At 49.8% G+C, this 27,347-nt stretch overlaps 2 protein-coding genes across 6 annotated transcripts in view; one reads left to right on the top strand and one right to left on the bottom strand.

The window, feature by feature from the left end:
* LOC117424614 (caspase-2-like) overlaps positions 1 to 4,321 on the bottom strand; it is a 55,003-nt gene extending 50,682 nt beyond the window's left edge. Inside the window, exon 1 of the mRNA XM_034041151.3 lies at positions 3,947 to 4,321. The gene's annotated coding sequence lies outside the window, so the exon portion shown is untranslated. The remainder of the gene's footprint in view (positions 1 to 3,946) is intronic.
* The window catches only part of LOC117424612 (tyrosine-protein kinase STYK1-like), a 67,070-nt gene that overhangs the window by 38,734 nt on the left and 989 nt on the right, over positions 1 to 27,347 (top strand). For 2 of the 5 annotated variants that reach the window (XM_058992519.1, XM_058992520.1), the window contains 8 exons: positions 6,049 to 6,065; positions 11,375 to 11,552; positions 11,894 to 12,133; positions 16,875 to 17,056; positions 17,391 to 17,477; positions 26,420 to 26,631; positions 26,895 to 26,935; positions 27,020 to 27,116. In XM_058992519.1, coding sequence (XP_058848502.1) covers positions 6,049 to 6,065; positions 11,375 to 11,552; positions 11,894 to 12,133; positions 16,875 to 17,056; positions 17,391 to 17,477; positions 26,420 to 26,631; positions 26,895 to 26,935; positions 27,020 to 27,116 — 1,054 coding nt within the window. Of the gene's footprint in view, positions 1 to 5,733; positions 5,867 to 6,048; positions 6,066 to 10,438; positions 11,038 to 11,374; positions 11,553 to 11,893; positions 12,134 to 16,874; positions 17,057 to 17,390; positions 17,478 to 26,419; positions 26,632 to 26,894; positions 26,936 to 27,019; positions 27,117 to 27,347 lie in introns of those variants that run through there. The other 3 variants (XM_058992521.1, XM_034928405.2, XM_034041149.3) reach the window with 3 other exon arrangements.

Here is a 27,347-nt window from a genome sequence, read left to right as displayed (position 1 = left end):
CTTTCTTGGGCTCTTGACGCTTGGGCTCCACCTTCTTGGGCGCTGGATGCACGGGCTCCCCCCTTCTGGGCACTGGATGCACGGGCTCCCCCCTTCTGGGCACTGGATGCACGGGCTCCCCCCTTCTGGGCACTGGATGCACGGGCTCCTCACCCTCTGGGCGCTGGAGCCTGCTTCTTCGCCTTCTTAGCACAGCCCCTCCTTCCCTTCTTTAGGACCAGCAGTTTCCCCTCCTGCCATGGAGGGGTTGCAGACGGCAAAGCACCACTCCTCCCCTTTGAGGCAGGTGAGACAGGTTTCCTGATCCACCTGCGGCGATGGTATGGCCTTCAGGTGGATCCACTCCTTCGCAGTCTCCACCTCACCTCAATCGAAGGCCTGCACAAAGAGGGGGTCTTCAAAAACGGCCTTTGCTGTTCCTGGCCCAGCTCCTGGAGGCGTTGTTTATCCCACCGCTGCCACCATATTTGACCGAGCTGTTGTTGAGTGGCGTATGATTGGTGATGTCCAGTGCTACAGCGCTCAGCTATTTTATTAAATAATAAAACAAAAGATTTAAACAAAACAAACACACTAAACAAACAAAAAGGCATGTTGGCCAAACAAATAGAAATAAACAAATAAGTATCGTGCTGGTGTAAAACCAGCACGCTTAGCAGTTGTTTTGCTTTCTAAATCTTGCTCTCTCCTTTCTCACTTGCTCACTCTTCCGTACTCAGCTGGAGGCTTTTATATTCTGGCCGAGGAGTTAACTAGCTGTTAATTATCTTATTACCCTTCGGCCACAGTCTGCACGAGTTTAGTAAGGATGCGTGACTGTCAGCTAGTTAAATAATCAGTAGCTGATCAGTCACGTATCCTCATGAGGTTTTTAAAATGACAAAAACAATAACAGATAATGGCGGAGGCTTTTATCCGTGCCGCAAACAATAATACAAATAATAATACAAATAATAATAAAACAGTGCATATATATATATATATATATATATATATATATATATATATATATATATATATATATATATAGATATATATATATATATAGATATAGATAGATAGATAGATAGATAGATATAGGGGCGGGACACTCCGCCACAAGCCCCCATATTAGCACAATCCACACAGAGGTAACGCTTATCAACTTGTTGTGTGCATTTACCACATATGCTCTTTTACACTGGGCACAGATATCAGAAGTTTTATTTTTATTGCACTTAGTTACCTGGCATTGTTTTCTCTTGCGTATGTCACTTGATGCGCACTGTATCCAGGTTGAGCTGCGTTCCCCTGCTGCTTTGCAGTTTTCTGATCGAAATGTTTCTGACAAAGCTCTGTGGCTAGCATCAAGATGAAATCTCTCCTACTGATATTTTCCCCAGTGCATTCCTTGTACAAAACAAAGAAACTGGTGGCTGCCATGTCCAGTACATTGTAAAATACAGCAACTGGACACCGGTGATTGCTTTCATTGAGTACTAGATAGTGGAAACTCTCTTCTTGCTTTGTTTACTGTTCCAATCAGGCTGTTTATTTTCTTTTTTTCTTCAACTGTTTTACGAATTGCAGTGAAATAAAAAAAATTGTCATTGGTAACAGTCATCCTTTTTACAGTTGTCACCCAGTCTTTGACCAGCTGGGTTTCATCTTTGCACAGGTAGGGGTAGGGTCCGCTGCCAGCCAAAACATGATCCCAAATTTGACAGGTTTGTTTGATATGTATTGTGTCCAGCAACATTGTGCTTTTGACGGAAACAGCTGCTTGTCCATGTAATGTTTTATGTTTAGCTTGAAGCAGGCAATGCTGTTTTCAATTAAGTCGTTCCAAGGCAAATATATTTGTAGTTGCTCTCAAATCAAAACACAAAAATTAAGATTTCTCGAACAATTCTTGTAATAGTAATATATAAGACAGCAGACTATATATGCTCACGTAGACAGCCAGATGAATGTTCACCAAGGAATTGATAGGATTAAAATAAATATTTGGATAACACATATCTAGACTTCATGAGCAATATTCTATTCAAATACATACTGCTGGAGGGAGAGATAACAAACTGGCTTATATGCATATAAAAAATAGTGTATTGTAGGTTATATTAACAATAAAAGCATATATTGTAATAGCCGTCCAAATGACGGCTTTTGGCGGTTCTAGGTAGAAGTGCTTATAACTTATTTTTGTGATTCTGACTTTCAAACACCGTCAGGATATTTAATACATGTATTTAGGAAATGTCAAGAACAGACAACACGCAGAGTAATTTAAATTTTAAAAGTGAAACCCATCAAAATGACTGCTTAGGCATACTTTGCATGTGTTTAAGATAAGGAGCTGTGCTTTCCTGACTTTTCTTAAATATATGTACTAATTCCACTGACAATGAAAGAATCGCATAGCTGCAAAAATTAGCAAGATAAAATACTGTCATCCCTATTCCGACCAGGCACGGTCAACATTTCCGATGCATATAAAACATTATAACAATGAAATGTTGTGGTATTATTTGTGTTCAGCAGTCAGGACTTGCAGCTGTATTGAAGTTTGATTATATCAATCTGCATACCTCAAGTGAGTGGTCTGTTGACATTTCTAGTGTTTCAATGAGCCTCTGATAGCCATCAATCAGCTTTGACAGCTCAGAACGCCACGCTGTCTGTCTGCACTGGTTACTATAAGTCACACGTTTTTCTAAGAAATGTATTGTTGCCCCAATCCACATTGCAAATGGATCGCTGAAGAGAAAAGAGTGTTTGGAATTACTGCAAATTTTACCAAACAAGATTCTGATGCAGCAAAGACGGACAAAGTGGTAAGTGCAGTGCGTATCTGTGTAATTTGTGCCAGCACTTAGACTTTATAAACAATTGTAAATGAAGACCATTCTGTTCAAATGTGCATTTATTCCTTTCATTATAATATTTATGATGTTTTTAACACGCCAGTCAAATTGACCGGTCATGGTTGCTCTAGGTATGCCTATAAACACAGTCGTTCTAGTGTTAAAATGCTAATCCTCTCCAAGTACATGCAAATGATTCTGATGGACAAAGAGCTCAACAAAGTGACTCCAGTAAAATTCTACCTGAGCACAGTACAACACACATTATGGTAAGCATAAAAAAATAGTAATAATATATATATATATATATATATATATATATTTGTCAAGGTCCCAGGACACTTGACCAGGAGATTTTTGTAAGGGATAGGGTTAAGGGAGTGAAGAGGCACAGGGGAAAGGTGCAGGAAGGTGTTAACTCCCTGACAGGATGGTCTGACTAGTGACAGGATGGTCGAGATTTTGAAAATTAATTCAATGTCCACAACTGTATTTGCTGTACATCAGCGGCTGACAATCTTTACTTTTGTCAAGGTTAAGGCAGCAGAAAGATCACAACACAAAAGTCTTCACTACCACCCAGCGGTAGACTTTAGAACTGTCTGTGTGGAAATGTATCACTGTCAGTCCGACACCATTACCTCCACCAGAGTATCCTTACCTACAAGGGTGTACTTTAATAAATCCACACAGATCACTATTTACACTATATACAAGTTGCTAAAAGTCCATACCTAGACCTGCGGGTCTAGTTAAAAGTCTCTAATGTCTTTTAAGCAATAACCATGAGATGCTTGTCACGTCACTGTTCACGGTTAATTGTTTGCTTAAGGTCCAGGTTTAAATGTCCATCATAGATACAAACAATTACGGTTCACTCCACACATAAGTTAACACATCAATTTCCCAGTTATATTAAAAGGTTGTAGATGTCTTCTTCAAATCAGACTTTTGCAATACATAATGGCTTAACTGCTTCTATTACTTTGCTTCATTTAAAGTACTCCTTTATCTCAAGCAAGGGTTAGTTTACACATGAGTGTAACTCAGTTGCTTTTTCAAACAGTTGATTCAAGTAAGTAATTCTTTGTTTAACTTACTGTCTTCCAAGGAAACCTTCATTCCATTCTAGATCACTTGTTCCTGTTACTCCTGCGCTGAGCACATGGCCAGTCAGCTTCTCCAACAAACTCTGTTTTTAAATGGACTTTGAAATTAAATGGACTTTGAGGCTTGACTCCACTCTCACAAGTCCATGCTTTCTTTCAAAAACGTCTCTGAGCAAACAAGAACTTTTACTTTGCATCCAAACTCTTGACTACAAACACACTCTTCACGCTCCACTCATGTGCAAACACACCCTGCCCATATTAAAGATGTCCACATTTCAGATCTGGGTCACAGGTTAATGATACAGAGTTCTCTTTCTTTCTTCTAGATAAGTCTGTATCATCTACGACATCACTATCTGAAACAGCGCCACCTCCACAAGTGATCACTCCATTGTCATTACAACAAATAATCTTTACAAAAGTTGCATTGTGGCAGGATAGCAGCACAGGGAAGACTCAGGGACAGAAAATGCAGTGAAACCAAAATATTTTAATAGACAAAACACAAATAAAAAGGCACAAGGGCCAAACAAAAGGTTTCCAACAAAACACTGGAACAAAATAAATCATTCTACAGACAACACTTACTCTGTGTCTCTTCAAAACAAAACACTCCAAACCACCCTCTACACAAAGGGTTTCACCTGCCTTTTATACTCTGTGGCTGGAGCCCAATTAACTAATAATTAACAATTAACCCTTTGCAGTCCATTTATTAAGTGCGTGTCAGGCGCGTCAGGTCCAATTTATTTTCACACGCGCAGTTAATTTTAGACGCGCTGTTTAAAAGTTTTTTTTTTCACAGTCAAACGGGTTTAAAAGGCCCTACATATCAACAAAGCACTCACTAGGCATCTCCAGCCCCGCCCCACCCTTTCGTTCGCTATCACTTTCACATATGCTAATAAATAAATAATAATAATAATAATAGTCGTACATACCGATCGATCATCTCCTGATCACTCGTTTTATCACCAAACTCCTCAATAATGCAATCTAAGTCATTATTTTATTAATATAACATCTCAAAAAAGCTCTGCAAATGTCTGTGATGTCCGCACTTAAGGCTCCAGCCACATTCTCACATGTATTTTCGCAGGGAGGAATTTACCCCCCTCCCTGCTGATCCAAACCAAAACAAGAATCACAATAAACATAATGAAAACAGTAAAAATTACAATAACAAACAACACAAATTATAGGGGCGAGCTAGCACCCCATCACATGCATATATTTCACTTGAAAAATGTATAGATTATGTATTATAATGTATATGTTACAATATAAGACACCCCCACTGTTCTATATCCTTAACTAGGCTTGCTACTTTTCGATATTAATCAGTAAAGCTCGTTAAACATCGAATTCCCCAAAAATATGATTTCGACTGAATTAAATTTATATACAATAAAACGTTGGTAAAACCACTTGTTATTTTCTTACCAAAAATAACATTTTAGAAATCATCTCTAGTTTGTGTAATTTTTATACTTGCTGTCTGTCCCGTCTCCGTTCCTGAATGGCTGGGTGTCACTGTCAGTCATCTCAGTGGTCCGTTAGTACTGTAGTTTCACCCTGTTCTGACAGATCTCGTTGACTAAAGCAGTGCTAGACTGCTCTCATTTGCCAGCTACAGCGCCTGTCATTCAAAGCGCCTACTTTGAAATTAGCAGGTTAAGGTGTACGTAAGCTTTTGCTTTAAGTATATGGTGACAGTTACTAGTTTGATTTGAAAATGGGGCGCAAAAGAAAAACACGTAATGAATATTGTGCAGAATACCGTGGCCGACGGCTGAAGTCTCCACGGCAAGATGCAGCAGGCCTGTCTGCCTTGCCTTCTAATGACTCTGAGTCTGGCTGTGCTGAAGCAGGAGATGGGGGAGCTCAGACTCTGAATAATGAGTGCAAGTTAGTTCTGTTCAACTATCTAATGTTTTGCTCTATGCATATTATTTTTTTACTCATAAATTTATGCAATAAAGGTCTGTGTAATACACTTTTATAGACAATTTTTAAATGTATAGCTCAGCTGTGACCAAACGTTATTTCAGTTAGAATGTTGGTAACCATGGTTCCCTTTCAATTCGAAGACGACCACCAACGACATTATGTATGGGATATGCCTGTCCATTGGGTACGTATCGCTGAGCTCTCAATACCAGAGCTGCCGATAAGCCCCTTTCTGGGATGATGCACTCGGTCCCGCCCAACGAGGGATTAAAACCGTCATCCTGAGGAAGCCATTTCTCTTTTTCCTTCTCAAGATGGTATAGTAAGACCTCTGTGTTGAGCTGAGCGAGTTGATAGAAAAGCCCGGGGCTAGGAGCTGCCGCATCCCCACTGTTGAGTAGACCTCGCCGGCTGCGTAGGCCCGCCCACCTCATTGAGTCGGGCCTTGTAAACAAACAGTGTGCTCTCCCCTGTCTATTTCCAACGTGGTTTTCGCTGTCCACTTCCGACTCGTCCGCCACAGCTTTGGCCCTTCTGTCTCCCTGGTGTATGCTACGCCCTGACCAGGTGTGTGACCGCGCCGTTAGGGTAGGCACAGTTGCATAGCTGCCCCCCGGTGCTTCAGTACTGTGGCGCACGCATAGCCCTTGGTTCTTCAGTATCTCGGTGCGCAAAGTGCTCATTGCTCACGACACATGGTGCCCAGCGCTACAGCGTCAGTGCACAGACAGTGCTCGCATTACTCTGTGCACGTGGTGCTCGGTACGCACGGTGCACACGGTGCTTGGTACCCACTGCTACAGCGCTAGTGCTTGAACGCACTGTGCCGCATGGTACATGGTGCACGTAGTGCTCACAGTACTCGGTGGGCACGGTGCTCGGTACGTGCAGTGCACATGGTGCACACAGTGCATGATACAGTGTTTGGTGCATGTAGTGCACACGATACACAGTGCAATCAGTTCCTGATACGCACAGTGCTCGGTACAACCGGTGCACGCGGTGCTCAGTGCACGTGGTGCGCACGGTGCTCGGTGCATTGCACCTCGGTGCTTCAGTGACTGGTGCAAGTGGTGAGCGCAGCACACGGTGCCCCCCAGTGCTTAGTGCACTCGGTGCACACCTGACTAGGTGCGTAGCGCCCCAGTGCTTGGTATAAACAGCGCTCAATGCACCCTCCGTGCCCGGTGCTTATTGCACTTGGTGTGCGCGGTGCTAAGTAAGGACGCTCGGTACACCCGGTAGCCCAGTGTTTAATACACTAGGTGTGTACGGTGCTACGCTAGGGTTCCCGGTGCACTTGGTGCTCACAGCTCCAGCGAGCTAGTCCCGGCAGTGCGTACAGTGCATGTCACTCGGTGCGCACAGAGCCAATTGCGCACAACACTCCAGTGCTTGCTGCGCTTGGGACACATACTGCTCGGTGCACTTGGCGAGCATAGCTCCAGTGCATGCACAACATTAACAAGCACCATGTTGAGCATCCAGTGTTTCCACCCCTGCACATTGTGCGGTGTGAACCTGCCACTCCAAGACAAGCATTCGCTCTGCGTGCAGTGCTTGGGAGTCCAACATGCATTGGGACCGACCGGCATCAGCACAGAGTGTGTTGAAGCAAGCTGCTAGGCTCGTTGCATTAGAGGACACAGAGAAACTGGGGCTAGCAAGTTTCCCCCCGGTTGACTCCACTATCGCGGCCTTGGTTAAGGCTCCATCAGTGGGTGGATTGCCCAGAGCCCCCATGTGCCCTAACCTTCAATGTAGGGTTACGGAGACACACCTAAAGAGGGCTTATGCAGTGGAAGCGCAGGTGACTCGCCTAGCTAACACGGTGAGTATTCTCACCGCGTACCTTGATGGCATGCTTACAGAGACCCTGCTCCCACAGTCGATGACCATGAAGCTCCACCTCATATCTAGTACGCTGCTCCAGATGTCCTGCCTTCAAGGGCAAGCCCTAGGCCGAAGCCTGGCAAGCCTGGTGGTAGCTCGCAGACAGCTATGGCTGTCGCAAGCTAGGGTACCTGATACACATATGGCGGCGTTATTAGACGCACCGATATCCCCTTGGCATACATTTGGTCCAGTTGTGGAGGAGATCCTACAGCGCTCCCTCCAGCAGCGCGAGGCATCTCGGCAGGTGGCCGCTCTGCTCCCTCCCCATGCCCTGGCACAAAGTCGTGCCACTGGCAAGTCCTCGGGCGAGGACCGTCACAAGAACGGTCCCAGTACCCATGGCCCCGCTGTGTGACCTGAGGCACCACCTACAGGCCTCAGCTGCGACAGAAATCCGAGCCCCTCCACAGACCAGGAGGAACATGGGCCGCTGTTCGTCCACGCAACAGTGTTCCAGGAGGCAATTCCAGGGCCATCGCTCTAGGCAGCCGCCTCAGAGAGCTCTGCCCCAGCCTCAGCAGAAGCCCTGAGGGCCTGCGGCCTCAGACCCCCTTTACCGTACAGCAGCTGCAATATTGGCGCTTGCACCTCAGATACCTGGGTGCTCACTACCATACACAACGGTTATGCATTACAGTTCCATTTGGGACCTTCTCCTCCAAGGAGTCTCGCCCTCTTCAGGTCTCGGTACTAAAAGAGGAAGTGGCAGACTTGCTGTGCAAGTGAGCCATCCGTCTCGTAGACAGTACCTGGGAAGATGACGGTTTCCGCCCCATCTTAGACCTAAGATTCTTAAAGGAAAGGTTCCAAATGCTGACTCCAGTCCGTCCGACAAGGCGAGTGGTTTACCACCGTGGACTTACGGGATGCATATTTCACGTTCCCATTCGTCCAGTGCACAGGAAGTATCTCTGCTTCGCCTTCAGGGAAGCGTTATGAGTTCTCTGTGCTGCCATTCGGCCTCTCTCTAGCCCCATGTACGTTTTCAAAATGCGTAGACGCTGTCCTGGCCCCCTTGCATTGCAGGGGATCAGAGTATTAAACTATCTAAACGACTGGCTAATCTGTGCTCAGTAGCGGGAAGGAGCAGTGGCTCACACAGCAATGGAGGCTGGGCCTCACCATCAGCAATGCAAGGAGTCAGCTTTGACCGGTGCAGTGCACGACGTACTTGGTACTCCAGGGTGGACTCCAGTACGATGCACGCATACCTGTCAAACAACAGAGTAGCAGCTATTCAGGGTTGTCTCTCTCTGTTCAACAGTGATCAAAGATCCTCTTAGTACAGTTCCCAAAACTGTTGGTTCAGATGGCTGCAACCATATCAGCCATGGAGCAGGGTCTGCTACGCATGCGCCTGCCCAAAGCATGGCTCAATGCGTTCCATTACATCCGAAGTACAACAGACACCGTCGTCTGATGATGTCTCACACGTGCTCAACGGCCTTGAGATGGTGGAGGATATCCTCCCACCTCCTCATGAATGGCCCAGAACGCCAATACTGTTGTTCCCAGCCTTCTTGGAGAAGGTCTGGTTAGAGAAAACAACAGTTCTCCTAGTGGTCCTTCGGTGACCCAGGGGAACATGGTTCTCGACTCTATGCCAGCTCTTACAAGGCTAGCCCTGGGAGATCCCACTTTGCCTGGATCTCCTCAGTCAGGCAGGAGGCACTCTCTGGCATCCAGAACCTGCCAGATTCCAGTTATAGGTCTGGCCCTGAAAGGGACCGCTGGACAGCCCTAAGGCTATCTGGCGTGGTGGTGGCTACTCTGCAGAGCACTAGGGCAGACTCCACTAGGTTGCTGTATGTGTACAAGTGGAAGTATTTCCAGATTTGGTGACCAGCTTTCTTGCCCCATGCCAGTTATCTTGCAATTTTTGCAATAACTGCTCGATGCTGGAAGATCACCTTCCACATTGAAAGTGTGTTTAGCGGCTATCTCTGCATGCCATGCCCTCATGGATTCAGTATCTCTGGGTGCGCATTTTCTGACGACCCGATTTTTCACGGGAGCTCTGAGGTTACGCCCTCCTTCGAGGACTGTCCTCCCAGAATGGAACCTTGATGTTATACTGGAGGCTCTCATGAAGCATCTGTCTATAAAGCATTCCTCTTGGCTAACATCTCTGCTAAACAAGTCAGTGAGATACAGGCGCTGTCGATGCACAGCTCCTGTATTCGTATTTGGGACAATGGCAGCAGTGTGTCACTACGTACAAACCCTGTTTTCCTCCCCAAGGTGATCACAGCCTTCCACATTAATCAGTCTGTGGAACTGGAGTCCTTCCATCCACCCCCATTTTCTTCGGAGGAGGATGAGAGATTGAATTTCCTCTGCCCAGTGTAGGCATTGAGATGCTACGTGGATAGGACAAGAGCTATGTGTCATTCTGACCATCTCTTTGTCTGTCACGAGATACTGACCCTAGGACAGCCCCTCTCAGAGCAGCGTCTGTTGCATTGTATTGCGGACACAGTCTCCACTGTGTATGATGGTGCCAGCTTGACCCCACCTGGAAGGGTAGCTGCACACCCCACTAGAGGGTTAGCTAAATCTTTGGCCCTCTTTAGAGGGGCCTCGCTGTCCGATATTTGTACTGTGGCTAGCTGGGCTACGCCGCATACTTTCTCCAGGTTATACCACCTTAATGTGGTAGACCCTGCCCTGCCTTCATTAGGCACGAGGGTCCTTGAGGGTGTAGCCTCACACCACTAACCCTGGGTTATGTGGTGCTGATGCGTCCCTCATATGCTGCTGTTCCTTCTCCCTCGCGACGGCTCTGGTATACATTATCCCATACATAATGTCGTTGGTGGTCGTCTTCTCGTTCAGGGAACCAGTTTTGTTTTGTTGCATGTTGAATATGATAAAGGGGTTTCGCTAAATGAGATGTTTTTCAATGGCATAAAAGTCTGGTTTTTTTTAAAGTATAAAGGTCGATTTCACCCATTCTCTGCTTGAATTGAAAAATAAAGATCGAAAACAGATAAATTCTTTCTAAAATAAACGTTGATATTAATCGTTGATTTGGCAAAAAATTAAAAATCGAATAGTAGCAAGCCTATCCATAACATTAGTGATTATACACCTATGTATTACTATATTTAAGGAGGCAGTGTGGTCCAGTGGTTAAAGTCCAGGGCTTGTAACCAGAAGGTTCCCGGTTCAAATCCCATCTCTGCCTCCTTGTGTTCCATCCTGCGGATGAGAAGTTTAATCAATGTACTATTGTAAGTGATTCATACATAGTCTACGCTTTGTGATGGTCATGCACTATATAAAGATATTAATATGTACAGTTGCAGTCAAAAGTTTATTAAATGCTAAGAGGTGCATGTGCATGTGTATGTGGTCGAGGTGTGTGTGTGTGTTGATTCCCCGCTGCTCTGATTATCTGTGTGGTCTCTGTCTCTCTCCTCAGAGGTGCGTGTGTACGAGGTCAAGGTGATTGTGTGTGTGTGTGTGTTAGTGTAGATTCACAGATGCTCTGATTATCTGTGTGGTCTCTGTCTCTCTCCTCAGAGGTCAAGGTGTGTGTGTGTGTGTTGATGCTCTGATTATCTGTGTGGTCTCTGTTTCTCAGAGGTGCGTGTTTACGAGGTCGAGGTGATTGTGATCCCAGTGCTGCTGGTGGCCAGCTTCATCTTCACCTTCCTCTTCATCCTGGTCATGAGGTTATGCCCATTCACATGCCAGCATCTCCTGGGGACCAAGAAGAAGAGAGGGGCCTTCCCTGGAGTCGCAGGTACGAGAGAGAGAGAGAAAGAGAGAGAGAGAGGACCAGCCTCCTTTGAGAGTCTGCCTATGAATGTAATTTATGTAGATCCTGTCGACCATGTCTGTCTGCTTGCACTTGTGTGGTTGTGTCTGTCTGTGACTCGTCGTCTGGGTTGCCTTTGTTTCTCATCTCTGTGTTCGCAGTGAACCAGCCTGTTTTCTCAGTGTGTGTGTATCATAGCGTGCTTGTGTGTGTTTTATATTGCTATCACATCAAAGATTATCATTGCATATTCCTGTGTATTGTATCTAATTCAACCCTTCTCTCCCCCTCTCTCTTACACCCTCCCCCTCTCCCTCTCCCTCTAGCCCCCATCTCGCAGCCCCCTCAGGGTAATGAGTACATCGCCTTGAGCGCTCCCCCCGCTCAACCTCCAGAGATCCCCCGAGAGCTCATCTCACGTGTGCTCGAGCCGCTCCCCTCCCAGCTGCCCCTGCTCTACCCGGGATTCTCACAGGGGGGTGCCAATGTCACGCTGCAACGAGGACAGTTCTCTACCCCCACCCAGCCAACAGGGGGCAGAGCGGTGATCGTGAGAGCCCTGAACGGTGAGTCTGCCTGTCTGTGTCAGTGTGTCTGTGTGTGTATCTGTGTGTGTCTGTGTGTGTTTCTGTGAATCTGTGTGCCTGTGTGAGTCTGTGTTTGTGTGTTTGTCATTGTGTCTAAAGGTCTATTCAGTTGATCTTACAATGGCTACAATATGTACAGCGGCTCTCAAAAGTATTCTCCCCCCTTGGACTTTTCCACATTTTATTGTGTTTGTGACAGGATGAATGGTGCAGTGCAAGAGATGTAAAATGTCCAGACTGTTGTCTCCCAAAAAATAATCCTTTTTAATAATAAACACAAATATCACAAAAATAATCCACAATCGAAAAATAATAAGAAGCCCCGCTACCAGCGATGGTATTGGGGCAAAACACGGCAGAGTCCAGGCTCAAAACAAAAGAAACAAACAGACACTCTGATAACCACAGTCCTCCGTGCACGAAAATGTGCTCTTTTCTTCCGGGGCTTGTGGTGCGTGCGCTGTGCGGTGTAGTGCTCTGCGATGAGGGGCGTGCTCTGGGGTAAGTTAATACACAAAAACAAAACACGTAATTTTACAAACACACATCGGCTCCTGCCGGTCGCTCTCAGTATCTCAGCGCAAGGGGAGGTACTGATGTAGCTGCTTCCCCTTTGTACCCAGTAAACTCCTCCCTGCATTCAACACATCGCCATGGTTTCTCCAATAGAGGGCTGCCCCGCAGCTGACTGCAATGGAATCGTCCTGAGTACTTGCAGCTACGCGCCCCTCCTAATATGGTTACCTTCCGGTTTCCACCTACCACCGAGGTGGCAGATCTAGGAGGTTGCATACCTTCCCCCTTACACAGCGCCCTTTCTGGTTGGGAGGGAAATTTACAGCATTAACCCTTTCTCTCTCTATCACAGTGTTACAACATGGAATCAAAATGGATTTAATTAGGGCAGCAGTGTGGAGTAGTGGTTAGGGCTCTGGACTCTTGACCGGAGGATCGTGGGTTCAATCCCAGGTGGGGGGACACTGCTGCTGTACCCTTGAGCAAGGTACTTTACCTAGATTGCTCCAGTAAAAACCCAACTGTATAAATGGGTAATTGTATGTAAAAACAATGTGATATCTTGTAACAATTGTAAGTCGCCCTGGATAAGGGCATCGCCTAAGAAATAAATAATAATAATAATAATTATTGCCACTGATAATTGCCACTGATCAACACAAAAAAGTCCATAATGTCAAAGTGAAAAATAAAATCTACAAATTGTTCTAAATTAATTACAAATACAAAACAGAAAATAATTGATTGCATAAGTATTCACCCTCTTTGCTATGACACACCAAAATAAGCTCTGGTGTAACCAATTGTCTTTAGAAGTCACATAATTAGTTGAATGGAGTCCACCTGTGTGCAATTAAGGTGTTTCACATGATTTCAGGTTAAATACACCTGTCTCTGGGAGGTCCCACAGTTGGTTAGTACATTTCCTAACAAAAACTACATCATGAAGACAAAGGAACATTCAAAGCAAATCTGGAATAAGGTTCTTCAGAAGCACCAATCAGGGGTAGGATATAAGAACATTTCCAAGGCATTGAATATCCCCTGGAGCACAGTAAAGTCCATTATTAAGAAATGGAGAGAATATGGCACAACTGTGAATCTGTCTACAACAGGCTGTCCTCAAAAACTGAGTATCCGGGCGAGAAGGGCACTAGTCAGGGAGGCCACCAAGAGGCCTATGGCAACTCTAAAGGAGTTACAGTCTTCCACGGCTGAGCTGGGAGGCACTGTGCATACGGCAACAATAGCCTGGGTGCTTCACAAAACTGGCCTTTATGGGAGAGTGGCAAAAAGAAAGCCATTGTTGAAAAAAACTCACATCTAATCTTGGCTAGAGTTTGCCAGAAGGCATGAGGGAGACTCTGAGACCAAGTGGAAGAAGAAAATAGAGCTTTTTGGCCTCAACGCTAAGCGCTATGTTTGGCGCAAGCCTAACACGGCACATCATCCTGAGAACACCATCCTTACCGTGAAGCATGGTGGTGGCAGCATCATGCTATGGGGATGTGTCTCTGCGTCAGGGCCTGGAAAGCTCGTGAAGATAGAGGGCAAAATGGATGCAGCAAAGTACAGAGAATTCCTGGGGGAAAACCTGCTGAAGTCAGCAAGAGACCTGGGACTTGGGAGAAGATTCATCTTCCAGCAGGACAATGACCCCAAACATACAGCCAAAGCCACACTGGAGTGGCTTAAAAACAAAAAGGTCAATGTCCTGGAGTGGCCCAGTCAAAGCCCGGACCTCAATCCAATTGAGAATATGTGGAAAGAGTTGAAAATTGCTGTTCACCAAAGGTCCCCATCCAACTTGACGGAGCTTGAGCAATTTTGCACAGAAGAATGGGCAAAAATTGCAGTGTCCAGATGTGCAAAGCTGGTAGAGACTTATACAAATAGACTCATGGCTGTAATTATTATTATTATTATTATTATTATTATTATTATTATTATTATTATTATTATTATTATTATTATTATTTAATTCTTAGCAGATGCCCTTATCTAACAATTGTAACAATTGTTACAAGATATCACATTATTTTTTACATACAATTACCCATTTATACAGCTGGGTTTTTACTGGAGCAATCTATGTAAATCTATGTAAAGTACCTTGCTCGAGGGTACAGCAGCAGTGTCCCCCACCTGGAATTGAACCTACAACCCTCCGGTCAAGAGTCCAGAGCCCTAGCCAGCGAGCCAGCACTTACCCCAGAGCACACCCCTCATCGCACAGCGCTACACCACACAGCGCTGCGTTTGATACTGTGGATCATTCCATCTTAATTGATCGTCTTAAGGGATGGGTGGGCCTAGATGGTGAAGTACTAAACTGGTTTAGATCCTACCTTACAAACGACAGTTCTTTGTTTCACTGGGGGAGTCTGTGTCGGGTTTAGCAAATATTACCTGTGGTGTCCCTCAGGGTTCAATTCTTGGTCCAATATTATTTTCTTTATACATGTTACCTCTAGGCCAGATTATTCATAAACATGCTGTAAATTTCCACTGCTATGCTGATGATACACAGTTATACATCTCTGTGAAACCTGGTGACATTAGCACAACATCAGCCTTATTTGAGTGTATCACTGACATCAAAACTTGGATGTCCTTAAACTTTCTGCAATTAAACTCTGATAAGACAGAAGTGTTGATAGTAGGCTCTCAGCAACAAATTGATTTATCAAAAATACATTTGGGGGACTTAACTCCTAATTTGAAGTCTGAAGTGAGAAATTTGGGTGTTATTTTTGATTCTACTTTAAGTTTCGAGTCGCATATTAAAATGATTTTATGTTTTTATCATCTAAGAAACATTGCCAAAATTAGATCATTTCTGTCTTTATCTGATGCTGAAAAAGTAATCCATGCTTTTATTTCATGTAGACTGGACTACTGTAATGCTCTTTTTTCTGGACTTACTGCCAAGATTTATTAAGGCTGCAGCTTGTGCAAAATGCAGCTGCAAGCGTCCTTACCAAAACCAAAAGGAGAGCACATATAACTCCCGTACTTGCTTCTCTGCACTGGCTTCCAGTGAAATATCGAATTGATTTTAAAATTCTATTGCTTACATTTAAAGCACTAAATGGAATGGCACCAGATTACCTCTCAGAGTTGTTGTCTCTTTATCAGCCTCGGCATGCATTGAGGTCGACTAATAGTGGCCTCCTCTGTATTCCGAGGGTGAGGCTCAGGAGGAAAGGAGAGGTTGCTTTTTGTGTTCGTGCTCCGCAGCTGTGGAACTCTCTCCCCGACCATGTCAGAGGTTCACCTACAGTAACTACTTTTAAATCTAGGCTTAAGACCTATTTTTATAATTTAGCTTTTTGATTTTATTTATTGTTGTTTTTAGTTGTTTTAAATTATGTCTTATCTCTTTTTGCAATATATGATGTTTTTTTTTGTTGTTTTTTAACTTATTCATCAATTTATGCCGTTTTATTAACTTTGATTTTAATCTTTGTGTTCTGTTACCTTCTTTTTTGTTTTTTGTGCAGCGCCTTGAACCTTGTGGTATGAAAGGCGCTCTATGAATAAAGTATTATTATTATTATTATTATTATTATTATTATTATTATTATTATTATTATTATTATTACTTACCACAAGCCCCGGAAGAAAAGAGCACATTTTCGTGCACGGAGGACTGTGGTTATCAGAGTGTCTGTTTGTTTCTTTTGTTTTGAGCCTGGACCCTGACGTGATTTGCCCAAAAACCATTGCTGGTAGCGGGGCTTCTTAATTGCTGCCAAAGGTGCCTCTACCAAATATTGACTCAAGGGGGTGAATACTTATGCAATCAATTATTTTCTGTTTTGTATTTGTAATTAATTTTGAACAATTTGTAGATTTAATTTTTCACTTTGATATTATGGACTTTTTTGTGTTGATCAGTGGCAAATACTCCTAATTAAATCCATTTTGATTCCATGTTGTAACACAATAAAATGTGGAAAAGTCAAAGGGGGGTGAATACTTTTGAGAGCCACTGTATATATCTCATCTATCTAACTACTACTGTTGGCTATCGCTATAGCTACAGTATCAGGATGCGAGTGTGTTCTTTTCTCTCCCCCTCTCCCCCTCTCTCTCTCTCTCTCATCCCCTCTCTCTCACCCCCCGCTCTCTCTCAACTCCTCTCTTTTCTCCATCTCACTCTACCTCTCTCTCACCCCTCTCTCTCTCCCTCTCTTCTCAGAGTCGGCCAGCCGCGCTGAGGCTCAGGAGTTCCTGGGGCGTGCTCGCTTTGAGGTGGAGCTGGGGAAACACCCCCACCTAGTGGAGACGCTGGGGGTGTGCAGCCAGGGAACTCCCCTTCTCATCATCACTGAGGAGCTGCAACACAGGGACCTGCTGGACTTCCTGTGGAGGTGCAGGAGGGTGAGTGAGAGAGGAGAGGGGAGTTGGACTTCCTGTGGAGGTGCAGGAGAGTGAGTGAGAGGGGAGAGGAGAGGAGGGGAGAGGGGAGCTGGACTTCCTGTGGAGGTGCAGGAGGGTGAGTGAGAGAGGAGAGGGGAGGAGAGGGGAGCTGGGCTTCCTGTGGAGGTGTAGGATGGTGAGAGAGGGGGAGGAGGGGGTGGGGGTCTGCTTGGATTCCTGAGGAGGTGCTGACCAGTGAGTGAGTGAATGAGAGGAGAGAGTGGAGGGGAGGGTCGAAGGTTTGTTGCTCTGCTCTGCTCTGCTGTGCTCAGCTCTCCTCTGTGTTCTGTTTCAGGATGTGCTGCGAATGGATCAGGGCATCCCCTGTGATCTCACAGAGAAGGGCGTGTTGAGAATCGCACGAGAAGTGGCCAGCGGACTGGTGAGTGGAGCAGAGCGCTCAGATAACAATTACCAGGAAATTACAACTGAAATGACTTGGAGTTAAAACTGGGACCCTACTGTGTGTGTTATTATTATTATTATTATTATTATTATTATAATTATTATTAGAAGTAGTAGTAGTCCTATTTAAGGCCTAATGGCCGGACTACACCAACTGCCCAGTGGCAGTCGGTGCACCGGACGCCCAAAGGCGGCCGGAGAAAAAATTCAATTTAGCACCCCTAAAATAGGGGTGCCAACAAAGACTAGGCCTTAACTAATTAAAGAAAGAACCTGTATAAATGTCTGTAAATTAAATTTGTAAAACGAAAGGGGAGGTGGTACAGAGCACGCCCCCTAGAGCCCACTGGTCGACAAAGGTGGCCATGTCGCCAGCGGACTCCGCGTGGGAGTGCTCTAACTGAACCCGAGATCGGACTAGGGCCCTGAACATGGCCCCACAGTCAAAGAGACCCTCCCCGATCATCTTACGCTTCCTGGTCTTGTAGATGGCGAGTCTAGCAAGAGCCAGGAGCAGATTCACGAGGAGGTCTCTCTTCTTGGTGGAGCCACGAACAGGGTGCCCGAAAATGAGGAGGGTTGGGGAGAAATGCAGCCAGAACTGCAGCAACAGATTCCTCAGCAGCAGGAAAAATGGCTGCAGCCTGGCGCAAAGAAAATAAATATGAGCTACCGACTCGGACAATCCGCAGAAAGGGCATGCGGCGTCCGAGTCGGTAAAGTGACGCAGGATCTTTCCTGACGCGAGCACTCCGTGCAGGACCCTCCATCCCAAGTCCCCAGCTCCTCTGGAGACCAGCGGGGAGTATAGGGCCTCCCACCGGGGGTCGGAGGGTCTCCCGCCAAGCGGTGTCTCGGCGGGAGACGAGGGCCGGGAAGTGGAGGGTGTGGAGCGTCATCGCGTACAGGGTTCTCCTCGACGCGGATCGGAGGGGGGTCGAGGAGAACTGCAAGATCCTGCTCAGGTTGTTCTCGAGGGGAGGCCGGGGGGGGGGCCCGCGCCTTGGGTTCGATCAGCAGGACCGGAGAGCTGGGGGTAGGGGGGGGGATGGAAGATGGCTCCCCGGTCCTGAGAACTCCCTCGAGATACCTGACAGAGTCTGGGTGCAACGCTGCTTTGCACTCCAGGATCGCTCGGCCGGCCGTCCTGACGGTCGCCCGAGCCGCCCTGGCGACGAGCGACTCGGGGGTCAGCCACTCAGACCGCTCGCGATCAAGGAGATCCCAGACTCTGGTCACCTTGGCCGAGATCAGCGCGCGCCGCACCGAGGGGGACTCCAACGCCTGCGCACCCAGGTGGGGGTTGTGCAGCAGGGGCTCCAGCAGGAGTCCTTCGCCCTCGGTCGGAACGGCGTCTCGGCCGACGTTAAACATGCTCCGGGTCCTGAGCAGGTCCTGGTAAAAGACCGGTCGTAGCCCAGGTCGTGCAGCTGGCGCAACAGGAGGGACGCCAGCGTGCACCACTGCGGGGCCGGGTCTGCGTACAGGAATCTCTGCAGCGTCTGGAGGCGGAAGGTGTGCACCTGGCTCTTGATGCACACCAACCCTTGCCCTCCCTCGGCCAGAGGGAGGCTCAGAACTGCTGCAGAGACCCAGTGCTTTCCAGCCCAGAAGAAGTCTGTCAGCTTCCTCTGGACCCTGGACACAAACTCAGGGGGCGGGCTCAGGACGGTGAGTCGATGCCAAAGCATCGACGCCACCAGCTGGTTAATCACTAAAGCCCGTCCCCTGAAGGAAAGCAGTTTCAGCAGACCCGACCACGACCTAGCAGCCACTTTGTCCTCCAACTCCACCCAGTTGGCTGCGACCGAGGTCTCCGCGGGGCTCAGGTGGACTCCCAGATATTTAAAACTGTCCGCGCTCCACTTGAACTGCTGGAGCGCGACAGGGAGGGAGTCCACCTGCCAAGGACCCACCAATAACCCGGAGCACTTGTCCCAGTTGATCCTGGCAGAGGAAGCGGCAGAGTAGACGCTCTGGCAGCTCCGCATCCTCTCCAGGTCAACTGGGTCGGAGGCCACCAGGAGCACGTCGTCGGCGTAGGCCGACAGGACCACCCTCGTGTCCGACGCACCGAGCGCCAACCCCGTGAGCCTCCTGTGAAGGAGGCAGAGTAAGGGCTCGATGCACAGCGCGTACAGTTGTCCGGACAGAGGGCAGCCCTGACGCACTCCTCTCCCAAACGCGAGGGGCGCGGTCAGGGACCAGTTGACCTTCACAAGGCACTCGGCAGAGGCGTAGAGCATCCGGAACAGGCCGACGAAACGTGGCCTGAATCTGAACGCTCGCAGGGTTCCAAAGAGATACTCGTGATCCACCCGGTCGAACGCCTTCTCCTGATCCAGCGACAGGAAGGCGACCGACCGACCGGTCCTCCTGCAGTAGTGCAGGAGGTCCCGAACCAGAAAGATGTTATCAAAAATCGTCCGGTTCGGGACAGTGTAGGACTGGTCAGGGTGGATCACGTCTGCCAGCACGGACTTGAGCCTCAGGGAGGCGGCCTTGGCCACGATTTTATAGTCCGTGCATAGCAGCGAGACCGGGCGCCAGTTCTTCAGGCAGCGGAGATCCCCTTTCTTGGGCAGGAGCGTTATCACCGCCCGCCTCATCGAAAGGGGCATCTCCCCGGCCTCGTAGGCTTCCGCCAGGACCCGCGCAAAGGCGGGCCCCAGCAAGTCCCAAAACTTCTTATAGAACTCCACGGTCAGCCCGTCGATGCCCGGCGATTTGTTATAGGGCATCTGACCGAGGGCGTCGGAGAGCTCAGCCAGGGTCAGCTGGCCCTCGAACTCGTCCCTGACGCCCTCGCCAACCATGGGAAGCCCATCCCACAGAACCCTGCATGCGTCGGAGTCGACGGGATCCGGAGAGAAGAGGGCAGAGTAGAAAGCCCTGGCCCTCTCGTTCATGCTCTCTGGATCCACCAGGAGGCAGGTGATGTTCTTGCGGTCTCCCTTCTTTTTCTCCAACGTGTAGAAGAAGTGTGTGCCACGGTCCATCTCCTGGAGGAACTGGACCCGCGTGCGCACAAATGCCCCCTGGGACCGCTGGAGCTGCAGGTCCCGCAGGGTGCACTTCTTCTCCTCGTACGCGCTCTGCTCGAGTTGGTCCCCACGAGCCAGGCGGCTCTCCAGATCGAGCAGCTCCCTTTCCAGCCGCTCGATCCGTGAGTCCCTCTGCCTGCTCGCGCCCCTCGTGTACTCCTGACAGAGGATCTTGATCTGCGCCTTCCCCAAGTCCCACCACTGACGCCACGTGGGGAAGCGAGATCGCCTGCCGTGCCAGACCGTCCAAAAGTCCCGGAAAGACCGCTCAAAGCGCTCTTCCTCCAACAGGCTGTTGTTGAAGTGCTAGTAGGCAGCGGCGTGCCCAGCTGGCACCACGGCCACCATCACGGCCACCAGGCTGTGGTCCATGAACAGCGCCGGCCTGATGTCGGAGGAGCGAACGCAGTGAGCGTGGTTCCGCGACATGTAGAACCTGTCGATCCGGGACTGAGACACCCACCCCTCCCTCACCCGGGTGTAGGTGAAGGCCGAGGCGTCCGGGTGTTGCCACCGCCAGATGTCGACCAGAGAGAGCCGAGCAATCAGCTCTCTCAGGGCGGCCGACGAGAGTGGGTAGGGCTCGCGCCCCACCCGGTCCGCGGCCTCGAGGGTGCAGTTGAAGTCCTCCCCAAGGACCACGAGCTCGTCGGCGCCGATGGTGTTCAAATGGTCCGACATCTGGCGGAAAAACTGGACCCTCGCCGGACCCGAGGACGGAGCGTACGCATTCACCAAGTGAACAGTAGCATCCCTGTCCCGGATCCGGTGGTGCAACAGACGGCCCGGCACGACGTTGACCACATCGAGCACCGTGGGAACAAAGGACCCGGAGAAGAGCATCGCCACCCCGCACGAGGACTCGGTGAGGTGGCTGAACGACACTCCCCCCCCCCACTCTAGCAGCCAGTTGGCCTCGGCCTGCGGAGTGGAGTGGGTTTCCTGCAGGAAGCACACAGAGTAACCCCCTTTTTTCAGGAAGGAGATTACCTGGGCCCTGAGGAAATGGTCCTTGTATCCGTTAACGTTCACGGTCCTGATGCGATACATGATCCTCTGTCAGGGTTAGTTGGTGACACTCACGGGAGATCCTGAGATCTCCCAAAGTTCACCAACTGGTTGTGGAGCTTTCGGGCACGAATGTGCACGCTCATGCCCGAAGTTTTGTTGGCGTGTCGTGGCCAGCTGGACCTTGTCCCTGCGGTGGATGGTGGCCTCCAACAAATCCAGGAGCTCCGCCGCAGGGATGTCCGGAGAATGGGCGGACAGACTCTCCGAGCCCACGCTGCACGTGGACTCCGAGTCCTCCTACCGCTCCTCCGGTTCTCCACCGCCCCCCTCGCAATGGAGAAGCACAATGCACTCACGTTGGTGGGTGAGCGCGTTGCGTCTTATTTTAATCTTAACAGAGTCTCCCAGCACCCCACCCCCAGGGGACGCAGTGGGAGAAACTGGCGGAGGGACCCTCACGGGGACCGTCTGCACCCTTGATTTCGGGGGCGCAGACGGACGCTCGACATACGCCGCCGAGCCAGACGGTCTCGTCCCCGCTCTGGGTCCCTCCTTCGAGGGCTGAGGCACGGTCTCAGGCCTATCCTCGGTCCTCGGAGGGAGGGGATCCACCCTCTCGGGTCCTTCCCCTCCCTCTGCGGTGGTCACCGGACCGGGCTCCATCATGATTGAGGAGCCCGGGACCGCCTCGGGCGATGTTTCCCCCCGATGGCCGCGCAAGGGCCGGAGCCCTCGTCGCCGTTGGAAAGGGAAGCCCGAGGCGGTTGTTCTTTCGAGGGCTCCTCCTGTGCCCCCTCGGTGACAGAGACCGGTTTCCTGGCCCCTTTGCGTGTTGGGGAGGGGATCTACCTTGAGGGCACCACCTTCTGCCCTCTCCGGTTCTTCCCCTCCCTTCTGCGCTCCGGCGGCCGTTGTACGCATGGGCTCCGCGGAGCCCACCTCTGCCTCAGGGGATGTCTCTGCATCCCCCTCCGTGGCAGCACGAGGGCCGGAACCCCCGTCGCCGCAAGAGATGGAAGCCTGAGGCAGCTCTTTTTCTGGGGGGGCTCTTTTCCCCCCTCCATCCCCTCAGTGGGGGTCGCTTGCATGGGCTCTGCGTTGTCTGCGGAGCCCATGCCTGCCTCGGGGGCCGAGTCCGCCTCCTCGTCGGAGATGGGAGCCTGAGGCAGCTCTTTTTCTGGGAGGGATGAATCTTCCTCCCCCTCCGGCCCCTCAGCGGGGGTTGCCTGCATGGGCTCCGCGTTATCTGCGGAGCCCGCTTCTGCGTCGGGAGCTGGTTCAGCCGCCCCCTCCTCGGCAACACAGGGTTCCGGACCCGTGTCGCTACCGGAGGAAGGCGGTGCCCGAGGTGGGTGTTCTTTTGGGGGCCCCTCCTGTGCCCCCTCGGCGACCTCCGCTGCGGCCGGCCCCTTGATGGTAGAGTCGGAGCCAGCTTCCGAGGTCTTTTGTGTGACGGGGAGGGGATCTACCTGAAGGGTTCCTTCTGCCCTCTCAGGTTCTTTCCTCCCCTTTGGTCCCTCAGCGGGAGCTTCTTCCATGGGCTCCGCTTCTTCTGCGGAGCCCTGGACCGCCTCGGGGGATGGATCCTTTTCCCACTCTGTGGCAGCGCGAGGGCCGGGGCCCTCGTTGCCGGTAGAGGGGGGACGCCCAATCAGTCGCTTTTGTTTTGGGGGGCCCTCTTTCGCCCCCCCAGGGACCCTTACTAAGAGGCCGGTACGTGTGCACTTGCGTGCACATGTGGGAAGGCGCGCTCGTGCCTTCCTCTTCCCCCTGATGCTGCCGGAGGCGGTCCCCAGCCTTGTCACGGTGACGGGGAGCTCACCTCATTCCCGGGGATGAGGTGTTTGGTTTTTCTGGCGGCTTTGCCGTCCTGCCTCGTGGGGGGTGCCGTCGAGGGAGTCCCTTTCTCAGGGACTCCCCCTGACCCACCGCCAGATGGTGCGGCGGTGGACTTCGTCGCCCCCTGCTTGGCCGCCCCGGTGGACCTGGCCGATGCCTTCTTTTTACAGTGGGCGACCACGGTCCACTCGGCGACCTTCTCCCCCTGCGCGCTTTCGGGAGGCGCTGAGGGTCCGGCCGCCTCAGGGGCTTTCTCTCCCTTTCGCCCCCCGGATGTTACTGGGAGGGGGGCGAGTGATTTTTTGCCGCCTCTTTGAGGGCCCCGAGGGCGAGGTGGACTCGGAGGGGAGCGGTGCGGGCGCGGCTTTGCGCCTTGCTGGAGCTTGGGGCACCACATCTCCTCCAAGGAAAAAAAGATGACATAGTTGGTCCCCTCGAAGGGGACCACAAAGCTGCCCTCCACCGTTTCCTGACCCGCCAGGTGGATGGTCACCTGGCGGCGGAAAGACAGCACATGGCGGAGGGCCTGGTCTTTGCAGCCCAGGGGGATTGGGTGGATGGCTGTCTTGAGCTCCCCCAGGGCTTGCAGATGGGGCGTGAGCAGGGCATCCTGTATAAAAGGTGGCACATTAGACAGGATGACCTGTCTAATGTTTTTTTTTTATCCAGCGCACCGAGTAGGCAGGCTGAAACAACGCGTCTCTGTCTTTTTTTTCTTTTTAAGCTGCAATAGCAGAGGAAAAAACAAAACACCGAGCGCTGTAAGGTTAAAAAGCAAAGTGCAATCGCAAAGCGATGTAGGCTGTTGAAAAGATAAAGAGTAAACACAGCGCAGTTGTGCAGCATTTATAGCTGAATTCACAGAAGCGGGGTTTCTGATTCCAGGGAAGTGGCAAGCCAGCTTCCAGCAATTAAATTGCAGAGGAAACCCAGAAAACTCGAGAGAGTGCTATTTCACACAGTCTATATCACAGCAACTGGACAGAGGTGTCTAGTCTGGACTACGTGCAGTCACACGCCCGGGGCAGCGCATAGCCTACAGCGGAGTGGAGCACCGTCTACAGGCAGAGGGCAATAAGGCACCTCGTACCCGAGGGCACTATGCGCACTGAGGTACTAGACACCTGCCTACCAAGCACAGAGTACCGTAAGCACTGTGTGCACCGTGTACTAGCGCTGTAGCAGTGAGTACCAAGCACCGTGCAGCGCTGTGACTGTGCACTAACGCTCTGCACCGAGATACTTAAGTACCAAGGGCTATGCGTGTGCCGCGGTACCGAATCACTGAGGGGGGTGGGGGGGCGCTACGCAATTGTGCCTACCATAACTGCGCAGTCACACACACCTGGTCAGCGCGTAACGTGCACCAGGGGAACACAAGGGCTGAAGCCGCGGTGGGAGAGTTGAAGCAGACAGCAAAACCACGGTAGAAAGATAGTGTAGGGGAGAGCACACTGTTTGTTTACAAGGCCCGACTCACCGAGATGGGTGGGCCTACGCAGCCGTCGAGGTCTACTCGACAGTGGGGATGCAGCAAGGCCTAGCCCCGTGGAGGAGAGCACGGCTGGGAAAGTCACTCAACAGTGGGGATAGGGCAAGGTCTAGCCCCGTGGAGGAACTGTGTACTCTCAAGAAAGAAATAGACAACCACTCGCGGGTGACTGCACAGGCAGTCGCTCACACACGACAGACAGATAGCAAAGAGTGGCCTACCACGCAATTGAGGAGGCCGCTGAAAGACAGAAAGGTGAAAGGCTCAGTCTTTTCAAAGCTGTTGATTCCGAGAAAGCAGCGAGCTAGCTTTCAGCACAAATGCAAGGGAAATACAATCGACTCTTTTCTATCAACATGCTCAGCTATCTTACCTTACCATCTTGAGAAGGAAAAAGAGAAATGGCTTCCTCAGGATGACAGTTTTATTCTCTCAGTGGGCAGGACCGAGTGCATCATCCCAGGAAGGGGCCTATTGGCAGCTCTGGTATAGAGAACTCAGCGATACCTACCCAATGTGCTGGCATATCCCATACGTAATGTCATTGGTGATGGTCTTCGAATTGATAGGGAACAAAAATTCAGGAAACCCCCACAGGCCTGCAAGCAAGACTTGATAGAGATCTCAATATTAACCCAACAGAATTGATTACCACTCTGAATGATTGCAAAATACACACAATGGTGCGGGAGGGGTGAAACAAACCTGATTAAATGTTACCTCTAGCTGTATGTACAGTACTTTAAGACATGCAGGCTGCTTCAGAATATCCCTGAACAGGACATGGCCTAGTGCCAACTGTCCTTGCTAGCAACACCTTAATCCAATTCAGTCATATACTGTAGGGTCAATAACAACCAGGGCTGCAAACCATTTCTCCCCTCTATAACAACTTTATTACGATGTCCATTTAGAGTCACTCTCTACACCCTGGCACCCCCACACTGTAGATTCACTCTCTGCACCCTGACACCCCCACACTGTAGATTCATACCCCACACCCTGGCACCCCCACACTGTAGATTCACTCTCTACACCCTGACACCCCCACACTGTAGATTCATACTCCACACCATGGCACCCCCACACTGTAGATTCACTCTCTACACCCTGACACCCCCACACTGTAGATTCATACCCCACACCCTGGCACCCCCACACTGTAGATTCACTCTCTACACCCTGACACCCCCACACTGTAGATTCATACCCCACACCCTGACACACCCACACTGTAGATTCATACCCCACACATTGACATCCCCACACTGTAGATTCATACCCCACACCCTGACACCCCCACACTGTAGATTCATACCCTACACCCTGGCACCCCCACACTATAGATTCATACCCCACACCCTGGCACCCCCACACTGTAGATTCACTCTCTACAGCCTGACACCCCCACACTGTAGATTCATACCCCACATCCACTCTTCCATAGTTATAGCTTGTCACAGGTGATCTATTTTTAACTTATTTTTCTATGTTCTAACTCCACCCCCCATGCTCTGTGATTGGCTGTTTCAGGAGTATCTGCATGGGAAGGGCTATCTCCATGGTGACGTGGCGGCTCGCAGCGTGCTGATTGGAGAAGGGCTGACAGCGAAGCTGGGCAGATTGGGCACTGCCTACTGGACCCACAGCAGGGGGGCGGTGCCTGCAGGAGAAGGGGCATGGTTTAGGAAGTGGCACGCCCCCGAGAGACTGGCCAGGAGACCCACAACTCCCAGCAGCGATGTGTGAGTGCAGTATCTCTATTGATAATACACTGTGATGCTCTGTGTGATTGCAGTGTGATATTATAGGGAATCTGTGTGAGTGCAGTTCTGCGTCATAGCCAATGGGGGAAGCAAATCTCCCTTGGCAATTCACTGTGATTCTGTATTGGAGACCTGTCAGTGCAGTACTGAGCTGTTGCCAATAGGTGGTGACAACATGCCATTGATAATGCTCGGTGGTTGTTTGTGTTTGGTAATCATACTCTGTGCATTTTTCTTTTCAGGTGGTCGTTTGGGATCATGCTGTGTGAGATGATGACTTTAGGTAGGTAAGCGCTCACCTATCTCTGATGGGCTCAGTGGCTTTTACCCCCTTTGATTGAGTGGATCCCTTCTGTTGTATTTGCAGGCGATGCCCCGTTTCCTGAAATTCCCCCTGAAGAGCTTCTGCAGCAACTGCAGAGGGGCTACACATTGAAGAGACCCCCCAACTGCAAAACAGCGCTGTGAGTCTGCCTGTTTGTGTGTGTATGTTTGTGTGAGTCGGAGTTTGTGTGTGTGCCTGTGAGTCCAGGTGTGTGTGTGTGTGTCTGTTTGTGCGAGTCTGTGTGTGTGTGGGGTGTGTGTGTGTGTGTGTGTGTTTGACCGTTTTGCATTTCTTGTTCAAGGAAATCAAAGCTCATTATTTCATAATAAAAAAATGCTCCAGTCAAGAAATACAACCACTGACAGATGCT

Source organism: Acipenser ruthenus, chromosome 19, assembly GCF_902713425.1.
Source record: "Acipenser ruthenus chromosome 19, fAciRut3.2 maternal haplotype, whole genome shotgun sequence".
NCBI classification, from domain to species: Eukaryota; Metazoa; Chordata; class Actinopteri; order Acipenseriformes; family Acipenseridae; genus Acipenser; species Acipenser ruthenus.
The sequence above is the reverse complement of the archived record's forward strand: the minus strand, read 5'-3'. Positions and strand labels throughout refer to the sequence as shown.